General features: G+C 39.4%; 1 protein-coding gene across 1 annotated transcript in view; it reads right to left on the bottom strand.

Moving 5' to 3' along the window:
• The window catches only part of LOC139721634 (probable phospholipid-transporting ATPase IA), a 74,089-nt gene that overhangs the window by 46,866 nt on the left and 14,893 nt on the right, over positions 1-12,330 (bottom strand). Inside the window, exons 5-6 of the mRNA XM_071632964.1 lie at positions 9,987-10,032; positions 5,038-5,078 (exon numbers count right to left, since the gene is read on the bottom strand). Of these exons, the coding sequence (XP_071489065.1) occupies positions 5,038-5,078; positions 9,987-10,032 (87 nt within the window). The remainder of the gene's footprint in view (positions 1-5,037; positions 5,079-9,986; positions 10,033-12,330) is intronic.

Here is a 12,330-nt window from a genome sequence, read left to right as displayed (position 1 = left end):
GCTCATTCTCTGAAACTACCATTCTATCTTCTTTACACTACACTTTGATACATTGTAGATCTAGAAACAAGTAGGGCCTACAGTCTACTCTCAGCATATCAAATATCCTGGAACTGCAGACTTTAGTCTGACGTCAAGGTAACAGTGTAAGCAGACTTTAGTTTGACGTCACGGTAATGGTGTACATACAATGTTATTGTGACATCAGACTCTCAAGTCCGCTTTTCTAGGATATTATACTGAGGTTGGACTGTACCAAGGATATGGGGAAACCCCATCCGTTCCTGTAGTCCGGCACAAGCCTACATACTGCCTATTATGACTTTTGACAAAGGTTGCACCAATAGAAAATGACACTGCTGTCACTATCTCTGAAAAGCTTCAGAAAGACACATACAAGAAATTTTCTTTAAAGGACAAGTTCACCTTCATAAACATAAGGATTGAGAGAATGTAGCAATATTAGTAGAACACATCAGTGAAAGTTTGAGGAAAATTGGACAATCCGTTCAAAAGTTATGATTTTTTGAAGTTTTTCTGCAGTAACCGCTGGATGAGAAGACTACTGCAGTGTACGATGTCACATGCGTACAACAATATAAGGAAAATATAAAGAGAATTTCACAAAATTCCATCTTTTGAAAAAAGTACACGTTCCCCTGACTCGTTACCGACAAATGTTATGGGTAACATTATTCCCCCTGCCTTTAGAAAGAGGCAAGTCAAGTGCTCTTTTATTATGCGAAAAAAGTGAAAATATGTTGAATTTTCTTTTACATTTTCTTTATACTGTTGTACACATATGACTCACAAGCTGTAGTAGTCTCCTCATCCAGCGGTTCCAACACAAAAATTTAAAAAATTCATAACTTTTGCATCGATTGTCCAATTTTCCTCAAACTTTCACTGATGTGTTCTACTAATATTGTTGCATTCTCTCAATCCTTATGTTTATGAAGGTGAACTTGTCCTTTAAGGACACATACATTTACATGTATATCTCAGATCTCAATGCCTAAATGAATTTAACAGCAAGTCCAAGTCATGTTCGACTTGGCTAAATTGTTGGTTGGGGTTTATGTCAGACAATAACATATGAACATAATTTGAAGTTGAAGCTTGAGGATCACAAACCACATAATAATACATTGCACACACTTTTTACAACACAAAACCAAGAGGGAAAAAAAAAAAGATCAGTTCCATATTCTCCATATCTTTTGATTTAGCAAGTCTTTACTGTCAGAAGCAAAGCAGAACGGTATACTGTCTAGACTAGAGTCAATCATTTAAACAAATTTCTCAACACCACCCTGGGCCTTGAAATCAAGATTGCTGGTTTGCCACATTGTCTACTGTACATCACAAATTGCTGACTCAAATCTGTCTTCCCTCTCCGATCATGATAAAAGCTAAAAATGTTTCTTTTCTTCCTTCCCCCTGCGCTCACATCCTGATAAAGGCTGTATTGTAAAACTAGAAATGTTCACACATATAAAACTTTCGCAAGATGCCAAGATTCACAAAAGTTCTGTCTACCCAATGTGTTAACATACAAGTGGCAATTAGCAAAAGTTTCATGCATGAATGTTTTCCCCTAAGAGTGGTTGCCATCTAGATCTAACATGTTTGACTGCACATGAGTTACTGTAAAACTAAAATAGATTTAGTCATACAACCAGCACTGTCATGTTTGATTGCACCAGTGACAAGGACTCAAAATTTGAGTTAAATTATAGAAGGTCTAAAAGTTTCCAGCCCGCTTCCATCATGTATCCTGTCATGCACACTAGTTTTTTTAAAACGCTGCTGTTGGAATTTGACTACCAATGATGCAGCTACATTTGTGGTGAGTGCTAAGCCCTTTTTACACTTGTGTTTCTTAACCCCGTACTTTCTCTGACCCAGGACTATCGTTAGTCCCGTACCAATTTTTAAAGCTTTTTACACTCGCCAATAAATCCCGTACCAAGCTCTTGTCCTGGGTTAAAGAGAAAACTGACCTTTTACACTCGTTTTTCTCAGTCCCGTACTTTCCAAACCACATGTATATTCATGATTACGCTGTGCACTGTACAAGTACACGCACGCACCGGCAGCACTTGATTACCTCGTTTCTGATTGGTCAGTGGGGGTCGGATTTCGTCTCCGTCGCTTAGCCCTGGATTATTTCTTCGTTCTGTTTACACTCGCTTGCTTGGCACCGCAATTGCGGTGCTAACCATGCTTTTTTGCAGGGCCAGATAGTACGGGATTATCGGTGGGGCTAGCCCACTTTGACAAAAACAAGTGTGAACAGGAAGTGGGCTAAGGAAAGTCCGGTACCAACGGTGGAGCTAAGACCCCCCTTGGCCCCACCGTTGGTACTGGACTAAGCAAAAATTTGCAAGTGTAAAAAGCCCTCTAAAATGCTCAGGGTGTGTGGCAGAGAAGAGATCAAAGGGTGAACAACAAAAAGTTTCAAAGTCATGTGACCACCCTGGGAGGGCAAGAGTAACAAGAGACGAGGGGGGGGGGGGGGGGGTGTCACGCGCTCACCTGAGTATCGCAAGTTCAACTTCCATGCATTCTTGCAGACTCTTATCTGAGAACATTGGAAACTTGTGGTAGGGGTAGCTTTGAGAATGGGGGCATGGTGTCCATTTACATATTCTATCACACTGGTAAAAATACCTGCCAAGTACACTGTACTTTATAGAATGTTGGATTATGCAGCTTGGGAAAAAAAAGACTTAAAGCCCTATCACTTTTAATTAGAACTAGAGAAAAATATTATTTAATATTCCTTAATTTAGGAGGTTTGGACCCCTGGGGCCCCCAAGGAAAGTATGGTGCCCATTCAAACACTTTGAGATCTTATCCCTATATGGGAATGCTACTTGACAAGTTTGATGAAAATCCATTATGTTGTTTTCAGCGAGAAGATGAAAATTTAGGCCCACATTTGGACACCCCCCCCCCCATCCCATCCTGCTTCCTTGGGTCAAAGGGGGGTGGGGAGGGCACATCTGATTCTGCCATGAACAAACTTGAAACAACAGTCATCAATATACTGACTCATTGTATTAACTTAGCTCAATCACTTCCAGTTCTAGAGAAAATCTGTAAAGATTCCTTACAGGGGGGGGGGGGGGGTGGGACCCCTGGGCCCCCCAGGTTGGGCATGGTGCCCATTTGATGGAATTGAGATTCTATCCCCCTAGGGATGCTACCTGCCAAGTTTGGTGAAAATTGGTGACAGGGTTTTCAAGAAAAAGATGAAAATTTACAATTTCGGTCCAAATTTAGGCCCCCTGGGGCCCCCAGGCGGGGCATGGTGCCCATTTGATGGGAATGAGATTCTTTCCCCCTAGGGATGCTACCTGCCAACTTTGGTGAAAATTCATATTGGCATTTTCAAGAAAAAGATGAAAATGTACAATTTGGGCCCCATTAGGACCCCTCCAGACCTCTCCCCTGGGTCCCAAGGGGGGCACCCCTGATTCCGCCATGAACAAACTTGAAACTACAGTCATCAATGTACTAATTCATAGTATTAACTTAGCTCTATCACTTCTGGTTCTAGAGAAGAAGATTTTTTAAGATTCCTTAATTTTGGGGGGTTTGGGCCCCTCTGGGGGCTCCCCAGGTGGGATATGGTGCCCATTTGAACAAATTGAGATCCTATCCCCCTAGGGATGCTACCTGCCAAGTTTGGTGAAAATTGGTCAAGGGGTTCTCAAGACGAAGATGAAAATGTAAAAGTTTTCGCACGCCGGACGACGCACGCCGGGCGAAGAGCGATCGCAATAGCTCACTTTGAGCTAAAAAGTCATGGTTGTTCTTTTTTCTACCATGCTCAAGATTGCTTTCGACACTCCCATGATAAGGCCCGATACTCCTCTCCTTCCCCTCTCCTCATCCTCCCCCCCCCCCCCCTGCAATCCTGGGGGGGGGGGGGGGGCATAGATTGACAATGTGAATAATTCCTCTAGAGTCACATATACACACAATATCACATTTAATGGTTTTGTTACCAGCAAGGGTCATTCAAAATTCATAAAATCATCATGATTCTCAAGCAAAGAAATGAATGAAAGTAGATTCATTTATCATTTAACAGATGAATAATACATTCCTCATTCGTGAGTTTACCAACACTCCGTAGAGACGGTTGTATATATAGAAACAGGGCACTGGTTGTTAATGTGCAGCATGGCTTATCCATACAGGGGTCCGAATTAGTCTGCTATATTGAACTTTTACTTCAAATTAACATAGAAACTAGTTGCTAGCCTCAAAGCTCTAACCTTTCACTGTGCTGATGTTTAGCAGCAATTAACACTTTCTTCCTTGGAAGGATGTGCACACCTAGTGTACATCTGCAGGCACCTGTTCACTGTGCCACAGACTACAGCCATCATTTGTCACTTATCATCTGCATGTGAAAATAGAGTCTGATGAGGGAGACTATCACTCTCTTTTATTAGCTCCCTTAGCAGTAATTGCTACGAGGTATGAGTGTCAACGACAAATGCACCGAAGGTGCAATTAGCGCGAGATTTCTATCCGGCGATGCAAAAGTGCATGACCGAAACGAAACATTGCGCAAAACCGCTCAGGAGAGCAAGAACAAGCTACTAGATTTATTGCTTTCTCAAACAATGCAGATGTTACATCGGGATGAAATTCTCACGCTGGCATATTTCAGGCAGTTTCCAAGAATTGGGATTGCTTTCAACTCCAAAAAGAATGCATTTGCTAGTACATTGCAAACCAACAGCAAAGCTATGCTGTCTCCTTTTGTTATTGTTTTTGGAAGTGCATTTTAGTTTTTGTTTTTGCATCTGTGTGTGTGTGTGTGGAGGGGGGTGGGGTTTGGGGGGCTGCCTTTCTGCCTAAAAGCACCTACGAAATCATTTTGTAAATGTGCATAAAGCATACTGTAACTCACATCTTCCTGCTATGAGGTGAATTGGAGTTTAACCGTCTAAGATTACCAAGATTACGGACGTTATGATGTCACACAATAAGAGAAAATAAATATGTATCACTTACCTCTCGCCATTTGATGTGCACAAAGGATCCATTTCTTAGAACTGTAAATGAAGATAAAATAGATCTTATATATAAGGGATCATACCCGGGGTAAAATAAGAAGCTGAAACTTGACAATGCTTACAGCATAAAATTCAAATGATCTGTATCTTAAATCTAATGTGAACAGATAGGAATACCCTTTGGTGTCGTTGACAGAAAAGTCACCCACTTGAATTAAAATCAGACAAGTAAAATACAAACCATGTTCCAGTTGATGGGTCTTTTAACAAAAAACAACAACCAAACAACTAATTGTAAGATTTAAGCTGAATTTCCTACAAGTGACTGATTCTGCAGTGAAGAAAAAAAAAAACACAAAAAAATTCTGAAAAGATTGGTACTTGCACCACAAACACACACACACTTTACTTATTTATACCATATGCTGTAAACAACAGGAAAACAAAATTTTGTGCTAATTTTTGTCATTCGGTGCCCTTCAACTGCGTTCAATTCAAAGGACAAGTCCACCTTCATAGATATGTGGGTTGAGTGAATGCAGCAATATCAATAAAGCACATCATTGAGAGTTTGAGGAAAATCGGACAATCCGTTCTCAAAAGTTATGAATTTTGAAGTTTCTGCTCACTCAAAGCTGGATGAGAAGACTACTATAGCTTGTGATGTCACATGAGTACAACGATATAAAGAAAGAATAAAGAAAATTCAACATATTCTCACTTTTCTCGCATAGCAAAAGAACACTTGACTTCTCTCTTTCAGAAGGCAGGGGGAATAATATTACCCTCAACATATGTCAGTAACGAGTCGAAGAAATGTGCACTTAATTCAAAAAGTAAAGTTTTGTGAAATTCTCTTTTTATTTTCTTTATATGGTTGTACGCATATGACATCATACACTATAGTAGTCTTCTCATCCAGCAGTGACTACGCAGATACTTGAAAAATTCATAACTTTTGAACGGATTGTCCGATTTTCCCCAAACTTTCACTGATGTGTTCAACTAATATTGCTGCATTCACTCGATCCACATGTATATGAAGGTGGACTTGTCCTTTAAAGAAGTCCATGATACAATATTAGAGAGCAGCATGACACAAGAAGCCTGTATCGTCTCCTTTACTGATTCATAGTGTGGCCATGAATATCTGACGGCAAAGATCAGGCACATCGATGTACATCACAGTCGTTGCGCGAGTCGTCAAAACGCGACTGTGACATCACAAATAGGAAAAGCCCCGTTGCCCGGCAACAGCGACTCACTGCCCCGAGGGCCCATCACAGACCCTGTAGTGCATCACTGAACAGCTGCAATATCTATTTGGGCAGACTTACATCTTGTTTGGTTCAGTTTTGTCTCACTTATCTCTTCCTTCACCCCACAGCTACCCCCCCCCCCCATCTAACTTTTGCATATGGCCCTTTTAAAAAAAAGTCATGTGCATTAAAGGGATGTTACAGTTTTGGTTGAGATGGTGATTCAGGTTTTAACTTTTTGCAAAATAATTGAAAACCACTTATATGAAATCTTAAAGAGCATGTATACAATTCTAAGAGGAATTTCAAGTTTATTTGATGAAAATCAGTTGTGAAATGGCAGAGGTATCAAAAAAATAAAATAAAACAAAGAGATTCTAATAAAAGATGGGTCCCACCTTTTGTAAGAACCTCTATGTTTTTGGATATCTCAGTCATTTCAAAACTGATTGTTATCAAATAAACTTGGAATTCCTCTTAGAAATTAGTGCTTTTTAATATTTCATATAGGCCTAAGTGGTTTTTGATTATCTCGCAAAAAATTAAAACCCAAATCCACATCTCAACCAAAACTATACCATCCCTTTAAGCTACAGACAGGAAGGCAGTGTACAGAGCTGAGTATCAATTTAACTTATGCCCGAGGTAATAGAGGCACTATTTATATACTGCAGTCTTGAACATAGGCATACTAACGAAAATAGCATGAAGACTGGAAGGTTCAGCGAAATTCTCTAGTTTCAAGTATGTTCTTGTTTAGCATACTGGCATCAAAGCCACTGAGGTAAGGAACAAAACCAGTTTTCTTAGAGAGAAACACCATCATTATAATTACTATTGCTACCAACGTTATCATAATAGTCATTATAGCTATTATGGCTATACTATCATTAACATCATACCTGCTAATTATCATTATAGATGTTAAACAGCTAATTCAAAAACAACACTGCAGGTCTTTAGCTTCATTTGTTGTCTCACAAAATTTCGAACATTTTGCATTCAAATGTTTGTATAATCAACAAAGCACTGCCTATACACAAACAAAACCTTTCTACTTTCATGATCGTAGGGATATCAATTTTCTCTTTTTTTTATAGAGGTCAGCTCTGTATTAAAGGGACTGTACAGTACTAGTTGAGGTGAGGATTCAGCTTTATACGCTTTGCAAGATATTTGGAAACCACTCCATGAAATGTTAATGAGCATGCAATTCTAAGGGGAGTCAAAAGTTTATTTGATGAACACCGGTTTTGAAATGACTAAAATATCTAAAAACAAGGTAAGACAAAGAGATCCTAATAACAACAGTGGCCTGTCAATTTTATTAGGATCGCATTTTTCAATATATCTTGGCCATTTGAAGGCCGCCAATTTTCATCAAATAAACATTGAATCCTTCTTGAAACTACATGCTCTTTCATATTTCATAATCTTGAGGTTTCTCATTATCTCACCAAACAAGAGACCCGCGGGTCTAGCGCTCACCTGAGTATCGCAAGTTCACCTTTCACGCAGTCACTAATCTAAATTATTCACAGCTCTACCAAAATTTGACCAGGCATTCTCAAGTAGAAGATGAAAATGTACAATAAGGGCCCAATTTTTTTAAGATTCCTTAATTTGGGGGGATTGGGGCCCCCTGGGGCCCTCTGGGTGGGGCATGGTGCCCATTTTGATAAATTGAGATCCTGACCCCCTAGGGATGCTACCTGCCAAGTTTGACAAAAATCCATCATGAGGTTTTCAGGAAGAAGATGAAAATGTACAATTCAGGCCCCCATTTGGACCCTTCCAACCACCACCCCCCCCCCCCCTACCCAAGAGGGGCACCCCTGGATCTCCTATGAACAAACTTGAAACTACAGTCATTAATGTACTCACTCATAGTATTATCTCAGCTCTATATATAACTTCTGATTCTAGAGAAGATTTATAAAGATTCCTTCATTTGGGGGATTTGGGACCCCTGGGGGCCCCCTGGGTGGGGCATGGTGCCCATTTTAACAAATTGAGATCCTAACCCTCTAGGGATGCTACCTGCCAAGTTTGGTGAAAATAGGTCATGGGGTTCTCAAGAAGAAGATAAAAATGTACAATTTAGGCCCCATTAGGACCCCTCCTCACCCCCTCCCCTGGGTCCCAAGGGGGGCACCCCTAATTCTGCCATGAACAAACTTGAAACTACAGTCATCAATGTACTAACTCATAGTATTAACTTAGCTCTATCACTTCTGGTTCTAGAGAAGAAGATTTTTGCAGATATTCCTTAATTTTGGGGGGTTTGGGCCCCCTGGGGGCCCCCTGGGTGGGGCATGGTGCCCATTTTCACAAATTGATTTCCTAACTCCCTAGGGATGCTACCTGCCAAGTTTGGTGAAAATGGGTCATGGGGTTCTCAAGAAGACGATGAAAATGTACAATTTAGGCCCCATTAGAACCCTTCCCCACCCCCCTCCCCTGGGTCCCAAGGGGGGCACCCCTGATTCTGCCATGAACAAACTTGAAACTACAGTCATCAATGTACTAACTCATAGTATTAACTTAGCTCTATCACTTCTGGTTCTAGAGAAGAAGATTTTTACAGATTCCTTAATTTTGGGGGGTTTGGGCCCCCCTGGGGGCCCCCTGGGTGGGGCATGGTGCCCATTTTAACAAATTGAGTTCCTAACCCCCTAGGGATGCTACCTGCCAAGTTTGATGAAAATCGGTCTTGGGGTTTTCAAGAAGAAGATGAAAATGTAAAAAGTTTACGCACGACGCACGACGGACGACGGACGACGGACGACGGACGACGGACGACGCACGACGCACGACGCACGACGCACGACGCACGACGGACGCCGGACGAAGGGCGATCGCAATAGCTCACTTGAGCCTTTGGCTCAGGTGAGCTAAAAATGTTATAAACCTGAATCCTCACCTCAACCAGTACTGTACAGTCCCTTTAAACTTTCCTGTCAGCCTGTCTCCAAGAATAGAATTTCTTTCTGACGCACAATACATCATGTGACTTCTTTGTATTACAGTGAAAAAAAATAAAGAACAGCTCTTCAAAATAAACAAGGAATTTGCACCTTCAATAAATGACAGGTGATTTTGATCTTGGGATTATGAGCTGAAACATTTATGGCATATATTTATACACATCTTCTTTTACAGACCTGACATGGACTACCCTGACCAAATTTCTTTTTTTTTTTGGTTACAAAATTTCAAATTTTGATTCACACTTTTCTTTTTTTCATTTTTCAACATAATATACAACATAGTGATAAAAAATTGGACATACATTTGGTGTAATACAAATAGCAAAAATTAACAGTATGTCTCGAAACATTTAAAGAAAGCCTTCAAATACAGACCTATGTTGTATAGTACACATTCTGGGGGAAAAAAAGATAAATATATACATATTTTTTTTTTTAATGAGGAGCCCACTCAAAACACTATAGACTTGTAATATGTGAGATCTTCGGAAACAAAGAAGAAAAAAAAATGGTGAAAAGCTTACAACTACAAACAGTGCGTGAGAAAAAGAACAGGGGAAAACAAAATAAACAGACAAGTAACATGGAGAAGGAAAAAAGGAAGTAATTTAAAGTAATATAGAAAATATAAGGCAATAGTTAAAGGAAATAGATATGCACATAAGATGTAAAATCCTGACCCCCTCTTGCTGACTTACCTAAAACTTTTCTGTTGTTCACTTCATCGTCTGCCCGATGTCTTTTCTGCATTGGACGATGAATAGGAAATACACAGATGAATTAAGAGGAGGTTGGAAGTTTGCATGCTTTGCTCTCTTTGTTTATTTCATAGAGTGGAATGAAACCCACATATACATGTGGATTGAGTGAATGCAGCAATATTAGTACAACATATCAGTGAAGTTTGAGGAAAATTGAACAATCTGTAGAAGTAGTAGAAGTATTACATACATTGTACATGTACTTCGGCAGGAATTCCAACAAAAATATTATTAGTACAGATACTAAATTATGCATCATTTATCTACATATAAAGGTAAATAGAATAATAAAGGCAACCAGAATATGAATACCATTTGGTACTACAGATTAAGTGGCATAGTATGTTATTTAGCTTCCTCTTGTTTCTATGTAGAGACATTAAAAAAAACCACACTAAATGAAATCAAATGGCCAACGACTACAGAGCCCAAGTAGCTTTAAGGACAGTTGGGATGTTAATTTCAAGGGATGGAATGTTTGCCGGGGAAGACAACATGGCACTAACTGTATCAATGGCATGAATCAACACGACGGAATGTAATGGAGGAAGACATGTAACAAGGGGCGGGATGTGATGTAAGATGGAAGAGGCCATTACAAATGCCATGTTGATGGGAAGACGAGACTACTGCTATTTAAAGGGGGAGAGTTCAGCCTGTAAATAAAAGTCACATGATGAATCCGCTGCCCCTTTTTAGTTTGCACATTGCACATCTTTCAGTGCTTGACAACTCTGCCTAAATATCTTAAATCTCACAGAAGTGATGTAAGCCTTTACTTGTCATTGTTTGTAACATCTTCAAACAGTTCTTCAAACCCTTGTAACTAAATAACCCACTGAAGTCTTACAATGATATTAATGTTATATCTCATTATACATCTAAAATATCAGAAAAATTGAAATGTGCAGTGACTTTTGCAAATATCATACAAAATACCCAATATTCAAGCTCTGTTTAGCTCAAATGACTGTAATATATAGTCACTATTAACAGAGCTTTATTTGAGGAGAGAAGAGGACTTGTAATGAGCGTTACAGGATCAGTTAACAGACATTTAACAATTTGTGAATCTCAAGCAATTGCCAGAGGACCTTAGGTTGTCAAAACTTCCTAACATATTTGATTAATATAATATTCAAATCACTCCCCTCTTCCCCCCACCCCTCCCCCCCCCCTCCCTCAACCACCATCACAAATTTGTCCCTTACTCTATCTGCGTGATTATTGGCATGACCACACACTTATCTAACCTTTGGGGATTGACTGAAAAATCATAAAACTTTCATTAGCTGATCTTGTGATGTTTACATCAAGTCATCTATTCCTTGCTCAAACAGATCATAAAATCTGATAACCATGACCCCAATCATGACGTCACTTCAGCCAAGATGACGATAAGAAAGATAAATATTGTGTCACACACACATTTCACCCAATGATGACCCAATGACATTGACCATAGAGGATGGGTACAATTGTAGAAAGCAAGTACTATCAATTCACCTAATCGCCTAATCAAGACAGGTTTGGACATGAAATATTCCACCTGTTTTCAAACATGATTTAGTTTGGATGAAATCTGACCATGCTACATAACCAATATTGAATGTACTTTTACACAGCACACAGGTTGACCAAACATCTTTTCAATGAATACTGTAAATGTAAAGATATTTGTGTTGCATTAATTCAGGCCAATTACATACTAATTTTGGCTAGCCTGAAATCTCTGAAACCCAGAAAAAGATCTTCAGTTTTCTCGGCACATTTTGAACTGCTTGGATTGTGTACTTTGTCAGCTCATAAATACTACTATACAGTTGTAGTATAATTCGTTCCGGTGATAAGCGCTTGATCTAATACAGTAAAAAAAGGAAATTTTTGTGCATTTCGCACGACCTGAAACTAGTGCGAAAATAAAAGCATGCAAATACTTTTGATCACTATTATGTACCACTATATGTCTTGATTCTGTGGAATTAAAAACACATGATATATATTCATCTCACTTGGCCAAGCAGGAAAAATAACTTGCACAAAAAATATTAGCTTTTGCAGCAGTGGTCAAAGGATGAATGTATTATTTGATTTTACGAGTAATGAGGCACCACTAGTCATAATCAGTTTGTGGTAGTGTGGCAAAGATAATCAACTTGATGAAAGACATCTCATCAAATATCCTCAAATGATGTTTTGCCCATTTCTCTGTCCCACTGTTAACATCATTTCCTTGTCTTTATGTCTCCTCCTCTCTTTACATCTTATCTACTTTTTTTTT

Source organism: Diadema antillarum, unplaced genomic scaffold, assembly GCF_040938485.1.
Source record: "Diadema antillarum isolate AM-2024a unplaced genomic scaffold, OU_Dant_1.0 scf00000146, whole genome shotgun sequence".
NCBI lineage: Eukaryota > Metazoa > Echinodermata > Echinoidea > Diadematoida > Diadematidae > Diadema > Diadema antillarum.
The sequence above is the reverse complement of the archived record's forward strand: the minus strand, read 5'-3'. Positions and strand labels throughout refer to the sequence as shown.